The 24,003-nt window shown below is 39.1% G+C and overlaps 1 protein-coding gene across 1 annotated transcript in view; it reads right to left on the reverse strand.

The window, feature by feature from the left end:
• The window catches only part of PELI2 (pellino E3 ubiquitin protein ligase family member 2), a 208,744-nt gene that overhangs the window by 29,188 nt on the left and 155,553 nt on the right, over positions 1-24,003 (reverse strand). The window contains exon 3 of the mRNA XM_049611552.1: positions 2,395-2,496. Coding sequence (XP_049467509.1) covers positions 2,395-2,496 — 102 coding nt within the window. The remainder of the gene's footprint in view (positions 1-2,394; positions 2,497-24,003) is intronic.

Genomic DNA, 24,003 nt, shown 5'->3' on the forward strand with positions numbered 1-24,003 from the left:
AATGTCTGATTTGTCCTCTTGGAGATTTTTAATGCATATAAGCATTATTTAAATCATTTATCTATGCTAATATTTAATAATATACTATTTAATATTTAATAACAAATTTATTACTATTTAAGATTAGCTAATCTTTTTTAAAATGTTTACCTTTTAAAAAAAATGTTTTTAAAAAAATCTTTATTTATTTTTGAGAGACAGACAGAGTGTGAGCAGGGGAGGAGCAGAGAGAGAGGGAGACACAGAATCTGAAGCAGGCTCCAGGCCCTGAGCTGTCAGCCCAGAGCCCAATGCAGGGCTCAAACCCATGAACCATGAGATCATGATCTGAGTCAAGTCCAACGTTCAACCGACTGAGCCACCCAGGTGCCCCTAAAATGTTTCATTTTGAGAGAGAGAGAGAGAGAGCACAGGTGCAAGTGCATGAGTTGTGGAGGGGCAGAGGGAGAGAGAGAATGACAAGCAGGTTCCACTCTGTCAGCTCAGAGCACAACGCAGGGCTCGATCCCACAACCTGAGCCTAAATCAAGAGTCGGAAATCAAGAATCGGACGTTCAACTGACTGAGCCACCCAGGCACCCCAAAGATTAAATAATCTTAATTGAATATATTATCAATGGCTCAATATAATTAATAATACTAGTATTTAATTCATTAACTATGTTTGGAGCTCTTTCCACATCCACACAAGCTTTTTCTTCTTCTCTTTTAGTCTTGGAGACCTCCACTGTATGGCTGTACCTGAATTTACCAAACCGGTCCCCTACTGAAGGACATTTAGGTTGTTCACAATCTTTGGCTACTAAATCTTGCCTTGAGCAATAACTTGGTAAAAATGTAATTCTGCATGTATGTAGGGGTATCTTTGGGGTAAATCTCTAGAAACAGAAGAGCGGAGTCAAAGAGTGCAAGCATTTTTCATTTTCACCAGCATCTCTAACTCACTGCTGCACACAGGTCATACCAGTTTATAGGAGTAGGAGAGGGTTTTCCCACATCTCTGACAAGACCTTTCAGATTTTTGCCAATCTGATAAGTGAAACATAATGTGGCTGTGCGATGCGAAGCCACATTTCTCTTTTTGAGGTAGGTTGAGCATATTTTCTTATTTTTCAGAACTACTTATTCCCCCTTTAGGATGCGATCTATGATATTGTTTTGACACTTGTTTTAATACCGTTTATTTCATAAGTTAACTCTCCATACAGAAATGCAAAGCCTATGGACACCTGTGTGGCTCAGTAGGTTAAGTGTCCAACCTCGGCTCAGGTCATGATCTCACAGAGCCTGCTTTGGATCCTCTGTCTCCCTCATTCTGTCTCTCTTCTCTCTCTCTCTCAAATAAAAGCATTCAAAAAAAAAAAAAAAAAAAAAGAAAGAAAGAAATGCAAAACCTCATGGCTCCCAATTTGAGTTTGATTTTTTTTCCCTTTATTAGCCTTAATTTTAATTTTTTGTTGTTTTAAAGCACCAAATCTTGAATATATTATAAATTCTCTTCTTCCTAAATTGATGATTTTTTTCCCTTTTCATTTCCTTCCTTCTGCTTTCTTTTGATCTATTTTTGGACTTCCTATTATATACCACTAATAGGAACCACTATTCATGACCCTGTTCTGTATTTTCTTACTTTCATTTTTTAAAGAGAACTCTTAGAGACCAATGGTTAGTTTCTTGATTTCCTTCCTCCTTCCCTCCCTTCTATAATGAAAGCACTTCAATTTTTACATTTCCTTCTGAGTATGAGGTCAGTCACATCTCTTGAGTTTTGCTACATAATGTTCTATAGTTCTTTTTAAAAAGGCCTATACTTGTAGTATCAATGTCCTTTCTGATTCAAGTGTTATTTAGGAAGTATTTTGAACATGTTTGCTTTTCAAAGTGATTGGTTTAAAAAATTTTCATTCTAAAATAAAAATAATGTGTATTTGTACACATAATGCTAAGAATGTAGCTTGTCTGCAATTTTAGAACTAAGTTTTTTCTTAGTCTTTCAAAAACCAAATAGGAATTAATTTTTATATTATCCTTATGTCCTTCTCCTTGTACATCACTAAACGCTACTGTGCCAAAAGGTCTGACTACATATCAAAATGAAGGAAAGTGTGCTAAAATTTCCACGAAGGAGAGGAAGATGTGTCATGGGGATGTAACATACAGCACGGTGCCTATGGTAAATAATACTGCGTTGTATATTTGAAAGTAGCCAGGAGAGTGGATCTTAAAAAGCTGTCATCCCAAGAAAAAAACTTTGCAATTATGTGTGGTGACAAATGTTAGCTGAACTTACTGTAGTGATTATTTTGTAATATGCACAAATACAGAACTATCATACTGTATGCCCGAAACTAACGGTAAGGACACCACATTAAACAAGAGAAATAAAGACGTTACCTGAAACATATCCGTATCTTTATCATGTGTGTATTCCACCACCACAGTCTGATTCCTTGACAGAGTATACGATATACTGTGTTGACCTTTGCAGCTGATAGCCTAATAATGAAATAAAAACATAGACATTCAACAAAATCTCGTTTCAACAACTGCAATTCTGTTTGTAGTTAACAAACATCACTTTGCCAGCCAAATCAATACAAGCCAAGCCAAGCCAACGTGTTTTTTGTTTGTTTTTAATCAGAACCTGTTCCTGTGCTGTGCCCTGAATTAGACAAACTAACAGCCATGACTCCGGTTTTACCCAATACTGTATCTTCATATGAACAATATTTAAGTCAAATCAAATTTACCAGTTTGCAAGACTTGATTTAATCATGTCTCAGGAAAAACATATATTTTCTCCATATTACTGTAACCAAAGGATAGAAATTTTAGATTAATAGGGTTTATTCAAAAATTTATTTTTGGGTGCCTGGATGGCTCAGTCAGTTAAGCACCCAACTCCTGGTTTTGGCTCAGGTCATGATCTCACAGTTGTGAGGTCAAGCTCTGCACCGGGCTCCACGATGAACGTGGATCCTGCTTAAGATTCTCTATCCTCCCTCTGCCCTTCCCCTGCTCATGCATGCGTGCACTCTCAAATAAAAAGATAAGAACAATAATTTAACACTACAGCAGTAAGTCAATGGCATTTTGTTACACCTTCCCCATGCAATAGAGATGATAATCATAGTAAAAAAAAATATCACTGCAAAATGTAAATGTTCTTTAAGGATTTCTCTATATCCATCTGGCCAATGATAATCATACAAGATTCAATATGGCATTGAACAGAATATAAGTAGTTGTTTAACCCAGATATTTACTAAGTTAATAAATAAGGAAACTAAGTCAATTTCATCTTTTCTGTTTTTAGACTAAAGCTAACAGTCTTCTTCAAAGAATCTAGAGGCCAGTAATACAATATTCTTATTGTCTCCACAATGATATATTTGAACACATCTTAAGTTGTGGTCACACACTTTTAACACTTCCACATTAACAAAGAAGTTTATTTAAATTGTACTCCAAATTATTTCAATTACATTTTATCCATTCCACTTCAACCTCATTTATCTTCATTTCTACTCTTTTACATTAAGTATAATAAATAAAATTTTAATGAGCCTTTCTATTAAACATTTATTGAATAATGACACTATGAAGACCAAGAAAGCATTTGGAAGTAGCTGGACATAGAAAGCATGTTAATGAAAATGTACTCTGAACATTTATATTTGACTAATATAATTGCTTAGTGCCAAAGATAGTACAAAATTCCAAATCAACTTTGAAGTTAGCCTGGTTAATCTCATGGTTATTTAATCATCTGCCCTGAGGAACTTCGTGACTGAACTGTTTTGTTCTACGTGCTTCATTAAGACAATATAAGTATTAGAAATAATTTAAATATTTAATATGGCCAGAAATCTAAAACAGACTCCTTAGACTACTCAAGTCCACTAATAAAAATAGCCTTAAATTTTCATTGGTCTGAGTCCGGTAAATTCAATGGTTTTGATAAAAGTGACATTTTTTTGAAAGCCAAGCTCATAAAGAGCTATTTTCAAGATAAATAGACAATGGATGTTTATAGCTATATGAAAACACCCACTTTAAGAAAAATAATTTTATTCAACTCAAACTTATTAAAACTAGCAATCGGGGGGGTGATTATTTATAAACTAATTTTAGGTTTCCTGAAAAAGTGTCTATTGCATTTAGAAGTATTCAATTTACAAATATCTCAGCCCAAAACACAACTTTCGTGACGCATACATTACATGAAGAAGAAATGCCTGTACTTTGTCAATTATCTGCACACTGAGAAGCTAACAAGTGCCATAAAAGAACTCCCTTTAAAAAGTTACACTTTTTTGTATGATTGTACCTTTTTAAGTACAGTGTTTTCTCAAACTTCCATCAAAGCTGCCTGAACTGGAAGAGAGTCACCTGAACCTTGGAGACATCTGAGAAAGTACCCTGCAGTGAAGTTTCTCATATTAAAACATTTTACCTTAAGATTATTATAAATTTTGTATTCTCCTCCATAATATACTGGCTACTTCTAACATTTAAACATTTCCAAATTTGCTGGGAAACTAATGCCCCGGGAAGACTTGCTGGGCTCACCCCATAACCTGGCATAGCCCTGGGCACGGGACCCCACAGACACTTCCAGGCCACTCTGGGAAATACCTGCAAATAGCCATTTTACAGGCCCCAAGTTGTTAGTGGGCCCCATTGTTCTAACTTGTTTACTCAAACTATTCTTGTGACCCAAGTTATGAAAAGGGCTACTGATAGAGAAGCCCAGGAACTGCTCCCAGTACAGGGAAGCACACAACCTAGGCTGACCCCCGGCTGCTCCCCCTCAAACACGGAAGCAAGCACAGAGACTCTGAACCCTTGAATGCCTGATCCAGGGCACCTTGCGTGTTGAGCCCACATAAAGAAAATTTACAGTTTCAAGCTTTTGCCCACTTTTTATGTGGCTGAACGTGAACAACTGGGGAGTTAGGAAAGGTGAATGCTTTTGGGTTAGGGAAATGCTTTTCCTGAGACTTTTTGATGAAGAAAGTACCAGCAGCGGGCTATATTCCAGACGCCTCTGACGTAGGGAAGATGGAGAAGTGGGAAAAGAGGTTCTGCAGGGAGACACGAGAAGGTGGTGAATGGCTCTGAGCTGGCAGGTAATGTACTCCCTGTGGCAGGGATGGCCAAGGAACTTCAGAATGGGAGTGACATCCACCTTCGCGCCACTTCCAGTTCTCACCATGACTTCCCTCTGTGAGTGCCAAGCCAGGAGCTCACTGCCTGTCCTGAGTTCTCAGTGCTGGTGTTGTGACACGTTTCACCCGCAGGAAGAAGCATGGTGATGAGCTGGCCCTTAGAACGCTGGGAGTTAAGCCAGGACTGAGATCTGGAGTAAAAGGTGGCAGTCAAAACCAGGCCACCTGAGGCCATTGATGGCAACCTCAGAAACAAATGGAGAGATGCAGACTTCCCTGGATTACACACACTGGGCTCACGTGATCCTGTCTGCATATTAAAGCCAAGAGTGGGGCCAGATTTGGTTAGCTGGGGAGAAAATTAGAAGACCGTGTAAGCTTGAAATCTGGTTTTGTTTTCTTTCTGGCAAGTACCTAAGGCATTACGCTCTTTTCTTGTTAGAAGTACCCATTTTTCAACAAGACTTTTAACATTTAAAATACGACTTTCAGGGGCACCTGAGTGGCTCAGTCGGTTGAGCGTCCTGACTTTGGCCCAGGTCATGATCTTGCGGTGACTTCCAGCCCTGCGTTGGGCTCTGTGCTGACAGCTCGGAGCCTGGAGCCTGCTTCCCATTCTGTGTCTCCCTCTCTCTCTGCCCCTCCCCCACTCATGCTCTGTCTCTGTGTCAAAAATAAACATTTAAAATACAACTTTCAGAAATTCAGCTTCTAGTCAATTACAGATTCACGGACTTGAGTCCATCATCGCAGGTATCTCGGAAATAAAAATTTCCCCAAAGTAACAAGTTGCTTTGAAATCTACTTCTGAAATATACAGGGGAGTTGTGAGGCCTTCTCTTGGCACTCACTAGAATGTAGTTCAAACACAATTACTGTGACATAATGTAATTTTTATTACACTAACTCAGACTTGGAAACTAGGTGCTTTAAAATTGTAAGGAAAACCAGCCCAACTTCCCTGGTGGCCAGTGCTGATTTCCAGTATCCGCTTTACTGCTGTGAGGAGGGGGCAGAGACGATGACTCTCTCTCATTGCCCTGTGAGTGCCTTTATCTATCCTTCCGTCCCCAGCACTGAGGGCCCGGCAGGCATTCAACGAATGTCAGACAACTGAATGAGCTGCTACAGATACAAAGTGAGATTTAAAGCTTCCTTCCTCCTTCCTCAGGTCTCCCCTTCCCTCCCCTGCCCTCCTTTTCATCTGCAAAGGTACCCACGGTGACACCTCGGCTTAAATTTACTGCAGGTGACTTTTACTGGGTTAAAAATACCACAGTTGGACAATTACAGATTAGACAATTACAACTACAGAGCCACAGAATAAAGGATTCCAACTTTATCCAGCTTCTGACAGTCAATCATGGCAGGTCCTTTGGATATTACATATATATACACATATATATACACATATATATATACACACATATACATATACATATACACACACACACACACACATACACACACATATAGTGTGGGAGCACTAACCTGCGATCCCAGGTGCCCTCACTAGGACCCTTCAGAGCCAAGACAGTTTCTTCCCAGCCAAGGATCTACATTTTCTTAGCTTTACTCGTGTCTCAGACCCTGTTCAGCTCAGTCAGCCTCTGCCACTCAGGAGAGCTACAACTGGTTGTCCTGGTTCAACTCAGACTAAACGTCAGGGAGTTTTCTGAGCTTCCAGACTCTAAAACAAACATGGCTCATAATGTCTACAGAATTTTCTTGCTCATATAAAACAGAAGATACGTATATAAAAGCACATATGGAAATATAGAAAGGGTAACGATGCCAGAAGGGCAATCCTGTAAGATGCAAAATGGGATGGATACAGGTTTTCATGGCAGCCAGAGAGTTCTCACACAAATTCTAAGAGGGAAATAAATGATCAGATACTGTGTTTGTTATGAAACAGTGGGATCAGCTCTCAACCACAGAGTAGAAGGGAAAGGCCCACTGCAAAACTAACTGGTTTCTAGAAAATACTATTTATTATAGTTATGATTTAGCCTATCTAATTCAAGCTCTATAAGGCTGCTAAGTGAGCCTTTATCAACTGTGTAGGGAGAGAAAATGGAATTCATCACTGTGACAGACATTGCCGGTTACCTACTTAGTGCCTTTCTCCCTGCTGAGTTGGTTTTCCATGAAAAAGCCTGAAAACGCCAATCTCCTAGGCCCTGAAACTTGCACAGGGAAACCTGACCCAACCCTAACCAGCGGGACTTAGGAGAAATCTGGTGTGGACCTCCTGGGAATGGGAGCCATCAGGAGACTTCTTCCTTTCTCTGTTATTAAAATGTCGCTGTGGCGTGTGGACTGGAGGTGGCCATCTAGCAACATGGAAAGGAGGTTAGAAGACTCTCAGGAAGGTGGACAAAGCCCTGACATCTTGGAGCTGAACCACACCTGGAACTACCTGCCCCAGACTTCTTCTGAGAGAAAAATGAGGGTTTTAAGTTTGTTTTTAGTTGGTGTGGACTGCCAGTAACAAAATACCCATCCCTATATTGTTTGGCCCTAACTTTCTCCTCCTGGGTTTCCTATTTCAGTCAATGGCACAACCATATTCCCGATCACTCACACTTAAAACAGCCCTCTCTTGCCACTGTTGTCCATAGACAATCAGCATTACCGTAATTAAAGCCAGGAACACTGATTTTACTGCATCAAGGCAAAAATCAAATACAAATGGAACAAACAATATGTAACATTTCATGCTTTCTCTTCAAATATGAAGTAGTTGTTGGGCAAAACTGATTTATTCCCCAAAGGAGTTTTGCAACCAGCTCTTTTACAGACTACAGCTTTCTGCTCTGGAGATTACTAGGCATCACCTAATTCATCTTTCCTAAATCTGGGCTGCCCTCGGGAACTTGCTTGACCACAACAGAATGCACGAGAAGTGACATATAGGGCTTCCGAGGCTGGGACATATAGGACGTGTAGCTTCTCCTCGGCACAGCACCCTGGAACCTTCGCTCTTGGGAGTCCCGAGCCCCCACATGAGAAGTGTAGCCATCCAGAGGCCACCATACTACAAGGGGAGGCCATGCAGACGGCAATGCCACATGGGGAGACAGAGGCCACGGAGCAGCAAGACCCAGACACAGGGATGAAGAAGCCACCTTGGGAGTGGATCCTCCAGTTCCAACTGCCCCCAAATTCACCACGTGGGTCAGAGAGACACTGCCCATGTGGGCCCTTCCCAAATTCCTGATTCACAGAATTATGAACCAGATCAAGTGGTTTTTGCTAAGTTTGTCGCACAGAAAAGACAACTGGACCAATCAGTTTTCAAGACCCATCGGTGTTAGAGCCTTTCTTCTGTCTTAGGTGACTTCTCACTTACGACACCATGGGGCTGCGTGCACTCCCCTTACCTCTGTCCGAGGCTACGGGACTGGGTATAGGGACCCCAGCAGGTAGCATAGTGCCTCACACAGAGCAGGGGTTAGGTTTTTAAGGGCAGTTTCATGTGCTCCTGAACGTAAGCTAAGAGGCGGCTGTCTGTGGTTTGCGTAAATAGTTTCACTGTGATGATCTTCAGTTGTTGAATGAGATGTAAACAAAGTTTTATATTAGTATTTAAGATTAATATTTATAGACTAACACATCAAAGAAATCTGTAAGGCATTCTCAGGGGAGGCAAAGCCAACCAGACATGTCACATGGACAATCTTCATTCCTTACACATTTGGATCAGGAATAGAAGGGATACTTAGAAAGGCAGGAACAAAAAAAAAACAGCCACTGACATTAGACCCTGAAGCTAAACTTTGGCAAACCACAAATACTGTGTATACCAACGGAGCATGCCTTACTAGAGTAGATCTCATTTAAGGGAATACCGTATCTGTGTATGTGTGTGAATCTGAGTTTCAAATGAAAAGGAACGAAATTCTTTTTCTTCGAATCCATATCTAATTTTTCTATTAATGTGTCTTTCTTAGAACCAAGTGACTCCAGGGCTTAATAATCTCCCTTGTCTAGACATCTTGGATGCTAACGATCACAGGACCGCAGTTAATGCTCCGGGCCACACAGTGTTTGCAAACAGCAGCGCCCTGCACGGTTTTCTCCATGAGTAGATATAATTAGTGCTGTGTTCGCCTCTCCAAAGAGACACCTGCTGTGGCTTATACACTGAAGGAACCTTTTCCAAATAAATCTCAAAGTCTCACAGAGCTGCTCTGAAGAGTTTTGGCATCACATGTCCAAAGATGGTGCTATTCTGTGATGCTGTTCACTGAGCCCCCTCCTTCGGTTTCCAACAAAACATCTCAGGAAGAAGTCAGAGATGCTCTCACAGCATCTGTTAGATCTGTTCCCAATGGGAACGCTCCTAGGAAATGTCTGGTACACTCTACTCAGGAAGCCAGGAACACCTTTGTCTTCTGGGTTCCACCAAGAAAACTATGAGCTGTGTTCCCAGCAGCCTTCTAAATGATGTCCACAACTCAGCACTCTTTAATAAGGCATCGTAGAGTAAGTATAGTCTCCCTGGCCAATTATTCTGCAAGTTTAAGGCATATTTTTTAATTTTTTTAATGTTTATTTACTTTTGAAAGAGAGAGAGAGAGAGAGAGAGAGAGAGAGAGAGAGAGAGAGAGAATGAATATGAATATGCACGCATGCACAAGTGGTGGAGGGGCAGAGAGAGAGAGGGAGATAGAATCCAAAGCTCTGAGCTATCAGCACAGAGCCCGCCATGGGGCTCAAACACATGAACAGAGAGATCATGACCTGAGCCGAAGTGGGACGCTCAACCACCCAGGCACCCCTAAGGCAAGTTTATTTACAGTCGCTTTAACTGTTGGTTCTAATTTGTAAGTTAGCATTTCAGTTGCAGAAAGGACCTGATAAAATGGATAAATAACTACGTTGACTTCTCACAGCCATTCCTACGACAGGGTGAATTGCCATAGAAACAACATTTTAATTGGTATGAAAAAACATAATGGGAACTATTTGGGGGTAGGACTGAATAAGGCCAACGAACTGAACCTTTTTTGTCCAAAACCAACTTCTGACATTTATGTTTATGGCACATTTATGAGCAAATGGATGAGTCTGCTGAGAACTGCACAGCAGCTTGGAAATAAATAACTGCTGAATGATTTCACCATCCAGAGCAGGGTGTCCATAACGATGCTGGGGCAGTGCAGCAGGGGGCCAGAGGGTATCGGCATATATGGGCACATGACCGCTGCCCTGGGAGCTCATCAGGGCCGCATAACCTCGCTGTAATAGCCATCCATAACCCAGAACGTGCCTGGACATTGGGCAGAAGCAGCCATTCGTGCTAGATGGTTGCCTCACTGGACTTCCTGGTTTATCCTGCTGAGCTCCAAGTTCACGTGCATGATAGGAAAGGGGAATAAGACCACGTGTGGACACTGCAGAGATCAACTTGGTCAGTGGACTCTGATGTTGAGGAAACACACACACACACACACACACACACACACACACACACGACCCCAGATTTGAATCCTAACACACTCACAACTACAGCCAGATTACAGGACCTCTTTGATTCTTTTTCTATCTTTATAATTCAACAGAGGGAATTAACGTCAGCAGCACTGATTTCACTGGATTCAAAGCAGAGGGAATGAGGTATAGAACATGGCATTTTCTCTCCTCAAATACAAACTTGTTCTCAGATCACCGCTTCGTGACCCAAAGAGGTTTACCATCAGTTCATCGTAGTCCACAACATATGCTTTGGGAATTACGATTCTGTTTGGCTTTAAATATATGTTGGATATTGACTGTATTAATTAGAGATAATCTCGGTATGACAAACATGTTTTTCCAGAACTAATGACTTTTATGTCAGGCTGACAAGTATAATTAGGCAATAAATCCTCAATCAGTCTGGCTCAAACTGCTGCAGGAAAGATGAGGTCTCTGCCATCCTTGTCAATTTATGTATAAAATATGTATGAGTGCTATTTCTAAAGAGAAGAGGTGGCTAAAGGAATTCATAATTTATTTGCACGAACATACTCTTTAAAATATACTATCTTTTCAAACAGCCATATTTCAAACAAGTGCCTGAGCCACAGGTATGATTCGAAAGTCAGGAAGCATTTCACTCAATAAATAAGATAAGCCTGTATGTTAGAGGCAATGGTTTGAACTTGGCATTGGACTGCTCCCACACCCATCTAGGATCGGCTCACTGAGCTATCTGATAAACCTTGGCAGAGAACTTACTGCATGCACAGGCTGGGGAGGACATGGTCAATCCATCCAGCACATGCAGATGCCAGAGAAGATAAGAAGATTTGAGGAGAACCTGTTTCTAATTTGGAGTCACTCCTAACTATACGGAAGCTGGATTTGATGAGTGGTACCAGTCACAAGAGACAACCTCAGATATAGTTCAGAAAACATGAAACATCCACGGCTGTAGTTGGAGAGGTGGGTGAGAACACATTCTTATGCCTGTGGAGATCTGCCCCGAAGGAACTCTATCACTCACGCTGGATGAAAAGCTCCTTGCGGGCAAGAACTCCTGTCTTTTCAGATCAGCCTTCAATTCAGGTGGTATACTGTGTAACAGCAAAGCTCAGGGTGAATTCCCACCCCCCACCCCCATCCCCATCTGGAAAAGATATTTAAGGTCTCCGTGCTTCAGTTTTGTCATCTTATAAGTGTTGGTCCTGTGCCCGGGAAGGTCACTGCTGTCTAAAGTCGGAGATGCTTCAGTTATATCTTATCATAAAGTACTGAACAAGTAAAATGTCAGATTCCAGTCTGTATGGATTATTTCACATAACAGGCATCTTTAGAACCTACTAAGCTAACCTAATGTGCAATCTCCTCCTTATTAGTTGCCTTCTTTGTCTCTTTTTTGGAAAACAGGACTGAAGGGCAGTTTTCCCACACAGGAACGTTGTGGCAAGGTCACACGTTGGCACACATAACATGCTCATGTTACCGATCATATGCTGGACACTAGTCACCATAAGTGACAGCCTATTTCTTTTTAAAATTTCTTTATTAAAAATAAGTTCAATGCAAGGCTCAAACTCATGAACCGTGAGATCATGACTTGGGCTGAAATCAAGAATCAGCGGCTGAACCGACTGAGCCACCCAGGCGCCCCAGTCTATTTGTGATGGTGACTTTTCAAGTACACACTTTACTGCAGGTCCTGTAGACATCTTTCCACACTGATGGAGACGCAGCTCCCACAAAGCAGGAGGGGGTGCAGGAGGGACACAGTCCCGCAAGTGCAGGGCAATGCTCTGGAGCTCCACCGATCTCTATGCACACAGCAGATGTGAGAACTAATGGGGACCCAGGGTCAACCCACAGCAAGGACCACCCCCTACATCCACGGTAACCTGGAGAAGAGAGTGTCATTCTTCAAAAAAGCAGTGCTTTTGCTTTCGGACCGGTTATGGTTCTAGATATGAACAAGGAGGAGCAAGGTAAGAAATGAAGATGCGATATTCTTGCAAATGCCAAGTATTTCCGTGAAAATTAAAACAAAGATGGGATTTCTTACTGCCATACACCTTCAGACAGAGATGCCCAACTGCAGTGTCCCATAAGAACAAGGCTTGGTAAACTTTCTGGAGAGATATTTAATTAGTCAATGGACAACATTCTCAAGGATGCATGTGAATCTGTCTGCGGCAACACATGTTTACTTATCTGAATCAAGTACATATTTGCAGACATATGAGCTCCTTGCCACAGGAAACAAAGCTAATTGAAAGAACGGACCCAAATAAATATGAATTATAAGGAAGAAGAAAGCATCTTGCAAATGACTAAGTTGGAATGATTCATTGTTCAGAATTCCATTTACATACTTCTTTTTAAATAATGCGTACACTGGGTAAAGTGCATATATCACTCCAAGACATACGTAAGTCAAATCATTGTGCTGCACCTCTTAAATTTATACAATGCTGTATGTCGATTATATCTCAATAAAAACTGGAAAAAACTCCAAGGGATATTTTCTTTCTAAAAAGCACTGGAGAAAAAATATGTAACTATCCACCACAAACTATGCATTACAGTGAGTCAGTAGTAAATGCAAGCCCTAATTTATTGCCATGAGCAGGCAAACTTCCAGATGGTATAAACTGAATGGGATATGAAGCGACTTTATACTAAGATACTCAAAGATGTGCCATATGATTGTTTTAATATATATGTAGGCCAGTTTATCAACTGTCAGAAAGATGCCGTGAGTAATGAAGAATAAAAGGGCTGAAATTTACCCTTGCTCAAAATAAAATACAAGACCTTATTGATTATTTATAGTGACAGAAGTTAAAGTCCTCATTTAAAAGATGTTAGGTTAAAAAAAGGGGAAGGGCTAACGTTTTAAATTTCCCCCTCAATTTACTTTGATTTTTATTTTTAAGGCTTGGCTTAGATTTAAAATTTGTCCATCTGCTGAAGAACCTCATTTTCTTTAAAAGACCACATCACAGTTATACAGAAATATGAAAATATTTCCTCCCCAAAGATGACATTTATCTTGGCAGTTGGTATTTTCAAGATGTGGAGCTTGCTGGAATCATACAAGTTCCAGTCCTAATACACAAAATTTTGAGCAAAATTATGGCTGCCTTTCCTGGGAAGTATAAGAAAACATACATGTACCTACCACCACACAAGCCATCCATAAATGCTTTTGGGAGATGCCTGGATATATTCCTGGATGTTACTCCTCAACCCTAATTCAACTGAACGTCTTACAAGGGTCCTTATTATTTGTGTGCCCTTGGTCCATATTCTGAATCTATTTCTTTCCCTGTAAAATACAATTACCTTGAAGGGTTGTTGGAAAAACTAAGATAACGTGTGTAAAGGACCCAGAGTACAGTGCCCAACATGCAATAATTATATTAAGCTATTTTTATTACTAAAACATTCACAATTTCTACTGGATAATTTAATCACATAGGGTCCCTCAGGCTCTTAATTGATTTGTAAGGTAAAGAATATTTTTAATTAGGTAATATGTTCACAAAGTACTAAATGTTACCAATAAATAGTCTGCTCCTTTCAATTCTAGGTCTATCATAGGGAGAGGCACTAATTTCTTGTGTATTCTTCCAGGGAAGATCTGTGCCTATACTAACATAGTAGATATATTTAAACAATGATAATAGCATATTATACACAGTCTCTTGCTATTAGTGCTGTCTCACTCTTTTTGATATATATAGTTTGACTTATCTAATAATTTATTTTTTCCTATTTTATAGGCGATGCTATAATAAATATTCACGTATTCATTGTGCATATAGGGGGATAGATCTATAGGATAAATTCTAGAAATAAAATTACTGGATTAAATGATATATAAATATTCAAAGTTATTGTCAAACTACTTTTCATAGATGTTAAATCAATTTAAATTCTTACCAGATGTATAGGAGAGTGTATTTTTCCTACCTCCCCAACATAGGGAGTTAAGTTACTGTTATGGTCTCTACTGTATGATATATGGAAAATTAGGTCACTGTGCTTTCACTGAACATTTCTACTATAATAAATGAAGGTAAACATGTTTTAACATGCTTAAAGGCCATCTCTTCCTTTACTATGAACTGTTTACATCCTTTGCTTATTACTCTTGGAATAGTCTTTTTCTTATTGATTTGTAGGCACTCTTCATATATCAAAGAGATGAGCCCCCCACTGTTGGCAATATGAGTTCCAAATTTCCCTATTCATGTGACTTTTGATTTTACTTAAGGTGGTTTTGCCATGTAGATTTTTTACAAGTTCATACAATGAAACTTTTGTTGTTTGTTTTTATGGTTTCCAGATTTTACCTCATAATTAGCAAGCTTTCTCACTCTGAGATAAAGCAAAGAATTTTCAATTTTTCTTCAGCACAGTTATGATTTTGCTGTTTAGGTTTAAAAATATTACTTGAGTAACTTGTCTTAATAGTCAGGAGTGCCAGTAGAGAAGACAGTTTCTGTTTTCATTATATAAAGGTCATATTAAACACATATCACACAAAATTTGTTTCTTTTCAATGCTCTGCCCAATGTTTTAAGGAAATGATGTTATTTGATATATAATAATCTTAACAGACTGTCATTGGATTGTACTCCTTTTCATTATATAGAACCCTTCTTTGATTTAATATTTTTTTTTACCCTGAATTCATTTATAGACTGTAACCTCTGCTTTGTTTGCATTTCACTGTATGTTCTCCATAATTTTACCCTGAATCTAAGCCACTTTCAGATGTACCTTATACACAGCCTGTGATTGTATTTTTCTCTGTGTGATCCTATTCTTTTAATATGTAGGTTTAGAACATTTATATTTATTGATAAGTACAAGATATATGCTATATTTTCTGCATGTATTGCTACTACTGTCTTATTAAAAACAGCTTTACTGAGGTAGAATTGAGACACAATAAATTGCATCTACTTAAAATGTATAATTTAATAAGTCTTGACATGTTTATATACCTATAAAACCACCATTACAATCAAAATAATGTACATTCCCATAAACCACAGAAATTGTCTCACCATGCTCCTCTGTAATTCAATCTTCCCTGCCAGGCCCTCATACTCAGGCAGTCAATTAACTGTTTTCTGTCTCTACAGACAAGTTTGTATTTTCTAGAATTTTATAGAAATGGAATTTTAAGTTATGTACTTTTTGGGGGATCTGGCTTCTTTTATTTAGCATCATCATTTTGAGATTCATTCATGTTGCTATATGTATCAACAGTTCATTACTACATTTTATTGTGAAGTGGTACTCCCTTTTAAGGATACAGTACAATTTGTTTATATAATTCATCTGTTGATGGATATCAGGTTCTAGCTTTTGGCGACTACAAATAAGGCTGTTGTGAACATTTATGTAGATGTGTGTGCATAAACATATCCTTTCTTTTCTCTTGGGTAAATACCTAGGAGTAGACTAGCTGGACACATGGTAGGTATACGTTTAACTTTTTAAGAAATTGCCAAATTATTTTTCAAATCGATTGCAGCATTTTGCATTCTGATAAGCAGTGAACGTGAGTTCCAGCTGCTCCACATCCTGTCAGCCCTTGGTATTGCTGTCTTTCGATTTTAGCCATCCTTATAAGTCTGTAGTGATAGCTCATTGTGGTTTTGATTTGTCTTTTCCCAATGACATTGTCAATCTTTTCATGTGCTGCCACCTCTATATATTCTTTGGAAAGTGTTCAAGTCTTTTGCTCATTTTTAAAAAATTAGGTCTTCTTACGGAGTTTTGAGGATTCTTTATACATTCTGAATGCAAATTCTTTACCAGATGTATGATCTGCAAATATTTCCCCCCACTCTGTAGCTCCTCTTTTTATTCTCTGAAGAGTTTAGTTCAAAGAGAAGTTCTTAATTTTTATCTCTAGTAATTTTTTTCTTTTATAAATCATGTTTTTGAGTCTAAGAAATCTTTGTCTAATCCAAAATCATAAAGGCTTTTCTAGGTTTCCTTTTAAAAGTTTTAGATTTAGGTCTATCATCCATTTTGATCTAATGTTTGATCTGATAAAAGGTATGGATCAAAAATCACATTTTTGCATATGGATGTCCATTTCTAGCATCATCTATTTAAAAGGCTATCTTTTTTCAAATGAATTGCCTTTGCATCTTTGTTGAAAATCAACATATATGCGTGAGTCAATTTCTGGACTCTATTCTGTTGATCTGTTTCTATTATCTTTACATCAATGTCACACTGTTGATTCTTGCAGCCTTAAAAATTTTCAAAACTATTTTTTTGTTTTTATGTTTCTGCATTTTCAAATGAATATTCTGCAATCAGCTTGTCAATTTCTAAAGCTTTTTTTTTTTTTTAAACATGTGTTTAGTTTTTGAGACAGAGTGTGTGTGTGTGAGCAGGGGAGGAGCAGAGAGAGAGGGAGAGAGAGGATCCCAAGCAGGCTCTCGCTGTCAGTACAGAGCCAGATGAGGGGCTCAAACTCACCAACTGTGAGATCACGACCTGAGTCAAAATCAAGATTCCAATGCTTAACCAACTTTGACCCACTCAGGTGCCCCTTAGCTTGTCAATTTCTTTAAAAGAAAGGAAAGAAAGAAAGAAAGAAAGAAAGAAAGAAAGAAAGAAAGAAAGAAGAAAAGGAAAAATAGCCTATTGGAATTTTGATTGGGATTGTATTGAATTCACAAATAATTTTGGGAAGAATTAACAGTACTGAGTTTTCTGTATATAGCATATTTCTATAAACACGGTATATCTCTCTACATATTTAGAAATATGATATATATTTTAGCAATGCTTTTTCATTCTCAGTGTAGAAGTATCTTGCACATTATTTGTTAGAATCATCTCCAAGTACAGTTAATTCTTGTTATTCATAGCAGTTACGTTCTATAAGGTTGTTGCCAACAATGAATTAGTGAATATCTTGGAAAAATGCAGGTTCTTGTGAGCTTTTAATCACATTTTTGTCAATCGATCAATACATAACCTTGTTTTATGTGTTTCTGTTTAAAGATACCTTGTTTAATACGTATTTCTTAGAAATAATGGTCTACTGGGGAATCTGGATGGCTCAGTCAGTTAAGCGTCTCTCAGTTTTGGCTCAGGTCATGATCTCCTGGTTCTGTTGAGTTTGAGCCCCACATTGGGCTGCGCTGACACTGCAGAGCCTATTTGGGACTCTCTCTCTTCCCCTCTCTCTGCCCCTCCCTCCCCCCCCCCCTTAAAATAAATAACTAAACTTAAAAAAAAATCATTGTTTACAATATGAAAGCTGAAATAACAAGACAGATTGAAAACTTTTTCAACCTCAGCTGGCAACGCAACATTTTTACCGTGCTGCCCATGCCTACAAATAACTGTGAAGTTCTACACATATAGATTTTACCAAGGAAATTTGCAAATATGAACTCTATGAATAATGAGGATCAACTGTAGTTTGCATTTTTTTAAAAAAATTTCTTTTTAATGTTTATTTTTGAGAGACAGAGCATGAGTGGGGAAGGGGGAGAGAGAGAGGGAGACACAGAATCTAAAGCACGCTCCAGGCTCTGATCTGTCAGCACAGAGCCCAACGCGGGGCTCAAACCCACGAGCCATGAGATCATGACCTGAGCCAAAGTTGGACGATTAACCGACTGAGCCACCCAGGCACCCCTACATTTTTAAATGCTATCGTAAATTTTTTTTTTAAATTTCTCTTTCTGAGCTTCTGTACTGTCATTTAAAAAAAATCTTTCACATTATGGTCTGGTTTTTGCCTTAAATTCTTTGTTTTATATGATTACTTAGAAGGGTTCTATTTCTATTCTTGTGGTTACTTTTTTGTATACAACTATATAAATATGGTTGTACTCAGTAACAGAAGCAATGATGAATAAGAATATTTGAATTATCTCTCTACCATCCTCCCATATATTTTTATTTTATAATTTTTTTAACCATTAAATATACTTATATCTTTAAGTGACAGTTTTTGTCTCCCAGCAGTACCATCTGAGGATATTAGCATGCATACACTACCTCTCACCCTTTCTAAGTCTTCCTGTCACCTTTATTATTACTTCTACATTGTCAGAATTTATGGCATTGCCCTTCTGTGGCAACCAAGTTCTCTTTTGTTTTGGCCCTACAGAGCGCACTGAATTTGATGCTGAGATGCCAGTCTCTTTGCCACAGATTCTCCATTTACCTCCTCGCTTGGCCGAAATTTGTCTTTTGGGAATTTCTTCAGTAAGGGCTCTTAAAAACCCCGTATCTTCAATTCTCACATGTTCATCAATATTTGTCTGTGGGCTGTATATTTAAAAGAAGTCTGGAACAAGTAAAGAGATCTTGAGTCATTAGATTATGAAACCCTCAGGCAAATGAGTCAAAGTATCTAGTGTAGCACCAAGGACCTTCAGAACAAGCGCAGGTGAACAGGTCACTACCAAAAATGGATAAAAGGTCTCGTATACAAAAATGCCTTGTTCTGTGCATATTCTATCTTAAAACTTTTATATTCTGGCTATATTTGTTAAGAATTTCATCCAAAGAAATCTTGTATTATGTATATTACATAATACAAGAATCAGGGGCGCCTGGGTGGCTCAGTCGGTTAAGCAGCCGACTTCGGCTCAGGTCATGATCTCGCGGTCCGTGAGTTCGAGCCCTGTGTCGGGCTCTGTGCTGACAGCTCAGAGCCTGGAACCTGTTTCGGATTCTGTGTCTCCCTCTCTCTGACCCTCCCCTGTTCATGCTCTGTCTCTCCCTGTCTCAAAAATAAATAAAAAACGTTAAAAAAATTAAAAAAAAAATACAAGAATCAAATTGTGATGAAGACAGCAGTAAGACGTAGTGTGACAGTGGAAAGAACGTCAGATCAGGAGCGAGCTACTTAGGGTGAAGGTAAGCCCCCTGCGACTCCCAGAGTCCTTGGGCACATTTCTGGTAAAAGAGGAAAGAAGTGGCACAGATTTTAAATGCCATTTTCCATTGTAAGAATATATTCTAGGTATGGAGAAGAATTATCTTTATCATTCCCTCCCCAACTTCAGCTATTTATTAAAATTAGCTTACATTCCTTGAGACATTAAGGACTGAAAGACAAGAATGGGGGTAAGGGTCATCTCAATGAAAATAGTCCGATGTGGAAAATCTATAGGTAATCCATTTACACACAATCAAACAATCAATAGGAAAGTAAAACGGCTTGGTATTGAGTGTGGTGGGGACTGAGATCTGACTTGGCTATTAAGTCATTAAGATGATTACTATTGATCAAAAGGTCTATCCAGGCAGTAGATAACACAATGTTTATTCCTTGGGTGATGCTGTGGAACAGAACTCCTCGAATGGCCACTAAAATGACCAGGGTTAATGCTGTGTTGCTAAGTACAGCTATCTAGCTAAAAGGAAGTCACATGAAAAACAGATCTGCCTTAGGACTCTGCCCGTAGACTGTGGCCTAAAATAAACCTGCCCTACATCTAATGTTTTGGAAAGAGAATATAAATAAATTTGATGAATATGCGTTGCTATCTAGTGGATGGAACCTGTGCTGAATGGTAAGCCCACAAGATGCCACCCATTGAAGAAACTTTTCAAGAGTGAAACTACATGATGGGGTGGGTGCCTGGGTGGCTCAGCTGGTTGAACAACCGACTTCAGCTCAGGTCATGATCTGATGGTTTGTGGGTTCGAGCCCCACATCAGGCTCTGTGCTGACAGCTTGGAACCTGGAGTCTGCTTTGGATTCTGCGTCTCCTCTCTCTGCCCCTCTCCTGCTCATGCTCTCTCTCAAAAAATAAGTAACATTAAATTTTTTTTTTAAAAAAGTGATAAAGCTACATGAGACCAGAGCAGACAAGTCTCATTTATGGTACTTGGGAAGTCAGCCATTTCTAAGTCACATATTTACATGTTAATTAGAGTAGTAATATACAATGCACAAAATACTCTGCTTGGATCCAATTGTAACTAAAAATAAACAGATTCATAAAATAAGGTAAACACCTGCACCTTAATAACCAAATTAGCAATAGTTTCTGCATCTATAGTGCTTTCTCAAGGTAGAGTATTTGCATGTATGTTATTTCACTTAATCATTTGATCCACACAACAACTATAATATAGACATAATTATCCCCATTTGTCAAATAAGGAAATTCACTTGGAGAGGATAAGTGATTTCCTTAGTGCATGGGTGGGTCTACAATTGCCTGCATACTCTATTTTATTTCATTGTTTGTTTTTTGTTTTACAAAAGAATTTCCAAATGGGGGGGGGAGAGACTTACATACATTTTCATAATCACTTACAATCTCTGAGATCATTGTTTTGCAAATCCCTTCAAAAGTGATATAGTTGTCACTTATCAAACCCTCTTTCCCTCAGTAGGAAGGAAGAACCAGAAGTGAAGCCAGAGGAGAACCAGGGAAGTATGGTATCAGGGAAGCCAAATTTATAAGAAATGAATTACAAAAGCAAGCCATAATCAAAACAGTCAGCTGGGGCAGAGAGATTAAGCAGGAGAGATCAGGGAGGCCAGTGAATTTAGGTCATTTGTGCAGTCACAGTACCCAATTAAAAAAGTATTAACACAAGTTGAAATTTAGGCATATTCTTTAGAAGTTTCTAGAATCTCCTTGACAATACACCATCCTTGCCAATACCATCCAGTCTAAAAAACTTCCCAAACTGAATAGCCTGGGAAGCTTTGTGGTAGGTAGAAACCTATCCTTCTGCAGCCAGAACATTTAGGGGGAAAAAAAAAATCCAATCCCTCTCATACAAGAGTCCTTCAAATATCTAAAGACAACGGTTTGGATCTCACTTCCAATGTTTCCTTCTCTTAGTGAAACATCTCCCATTCCTTCCAATTGTCTTCAAAACTCCTGGTTCCAAGTCCCTTTATTCTCCTGGGGAGAATCCAGTTCTGTCCAACTACATTCATTTTGAGGTCTCCATACAGAACACTTCCATCACATATGCTGATTACAATGAGCAAACAATTCTGCTTGTATCACTTCAGCATAAGATTGTATTAGTTTCTCGAGGTACTCACACTACTCACCTGAGTTTATGAAAAACTGTTTTGAATACTTTAAAAATAAGCTTTAAGTGTAGTTTACATTTAATAAAATTCACCAATTTTAAGCGCACAGTTTGATAACTTTGACAAAGACACTTTGCAGCCAATCCTGTTCCCCACTTTCCCAACAATCACTGGTCTGCTTTTCTGGAGTTTCATATAAATAAAAACTTAGTCTTCTGTATTTAGCTTCTCTAAATTACCAAATGCTTTTAAGATTTACCTCTGTTGCTGTGTGTATACACAGCTTGTTCCTTTTTCCTTTATAGTTGTATTCCATTGTATGAATATACTATAATTTCTTTATTCATCAGCTGATGGATATTTACATTATTCCCATTTTTGTGCTATCATGAGTAAAGCTGTGCATATATGTTTTCAGTTCTGGGTAAACACGGTCATATGGTGAACAGAAAATAATTCATTATTTATTTACACTCACAACACATTGGACACCCAATGTGTGAGTTTTCCACACCATGCCCTTCTGTTACCACAGACCCCAAAGGTTGAAGGTTCAGTCCCACAAGATTGTCTCCACTTCAGACATCAATCACAAGTACTAGGTCCCCAGGTTACTCACAACTTTAGTCCAACTTGACTATAAATCGATGGTTTCTATGACCCCCCCCCCCCCATCTCAGGTTCAATAATTTGCTACAGCAACTCACAGAACCCAGGAAAAGTGTACTTACTATTACTGATTTATTACAAAAGATATTCCAAAGGATTCAAATGAACAGCCAGATAAAGAAGTACAAAAGAAGAGGTCCGGAGGCGTCTTGAGTGTAGGAGTTTCTGTTCCCTTGGAGTATACCACCCCCCTGGCACATGGCTGTGTTTGCCAATGCAGAAACGCTCCAAACACCATATTGCTTTTATTTTTATTTTTTTTAAAGTTCACTTAGTTTTGAGAGAAGAAAAGCATGGGGGAGGAGCAGAGAGAAAGGGAGACAGAATCGCAAGCAGTCTTCGTACTGTCAGCGAGGAGCCAGACTCGAACTCACGAACCATGAGATCATGACCTGAGCCAAAATCAAGAGTCAGATGCTCAACTGACTTAGCCACCCAGGCGCCCCAAACACCAACCTTTTTATGGAGGCTTTATCATGTAGGCTTATGATGAATTATTAATGCAATTTCTAGCCCCTCTCCCCTCTCTGGAGAATGGGGAGGGCGGGGGTGAAAGTTCCAAGCTTCTAATCATGGCTTGGTCTTTCCGGTGACCAGCCCCCATCTAGAAGACCACCAAGGGTCATCTCATTAGAATAAAAGGGGCTCCTGGGTGGCTCAGTCAGTTAAGCTCCGACTCAATTTCAGCTCAAGTCATGATCTCATGGTTTGTGGGATCAAGCCCTGTGTCAAGCTCCACATTGACAGCTTGCAGCCTGCTTGTGATTCTCTCTCTCCCTCCCTGCCCACCCCCCACCATGCATACACACTCTCTTTCTCTCAAAATAAATAAATAAACTTAAAAAAAAGAATGAAAGCCACACCTCTTACCTGAGACATCCCAGGGGATTTATAAGCTCTGTGTCAGACACTCCTATCAGTTAGGAGATTACAAGGATTTTAGGAGCTCATGTCAGAAACCAATATACATTTATTTCACATGTTATAGGTGTACATTCACTTGCACCCCCCCAAAAGAAAAATGGGCGATTTTGGTTGGAATTATGTTGAATCTATAAATCAATTTTTAGAAAACAGACACCTCAAGTCTTCCGATTCACTAACACGTATCTCTCCATTTCATTTAGGTCTTTTCTAGTTTATCTCAATGTTTTGCAGTTTTCATCACGTAGTGCTGCATATATTCTATTTACCGCCAAGCATTCCACACAATATTTTGAGTGCTTCGTTTTCAAATTTTCCGTTATCAACGGCTCAATGCTAGTAAAGAAAAACAATGATTTCTATATATTGGTCTTGCATCTTATAAGCCCACTAAATCTCTATTAGTTGGAGATTGAACAAATTTTTTTCTCTTGTATCCACTGTAGGATTCTCTATACGGATAATCTTATTGCCTGAAGATAAAAAATGTTTCATTTCTCTGCCTGCCCCCAAGCTGTATGCACTTTATGTCTTCTCCTTGCTGTACTGTACTATACAGGGCCGCCATCACAATGAGAAGTAGAGCTACTGGGGGCAAACATTCCTTCCTTGGTGTCGATCTAAGGGAGAGCAGCATTCAGTCTTTCACCATTAAGTACAGTTACCTAGAAGTTTTTCACAGGTATCTTTTTATCAAGTTAGGGC

The sequence above is a fragment of the Panthera uncia genome, assembly GCF_023721935.1.
Source record: "Panthera uncia isolate 11264 chromosome B3 unlocalized genomic scaffold, Puncia_PCG_1.0 HiC_scaffold_1, whole genome shotgun sequence".
In the NCBI taxonomy this organism is placed as follows: Eukaryota; Metazoa; Chordata; class Mammalia; order Carnivora; family Felidae; genus Panthera; species Panthera uncia.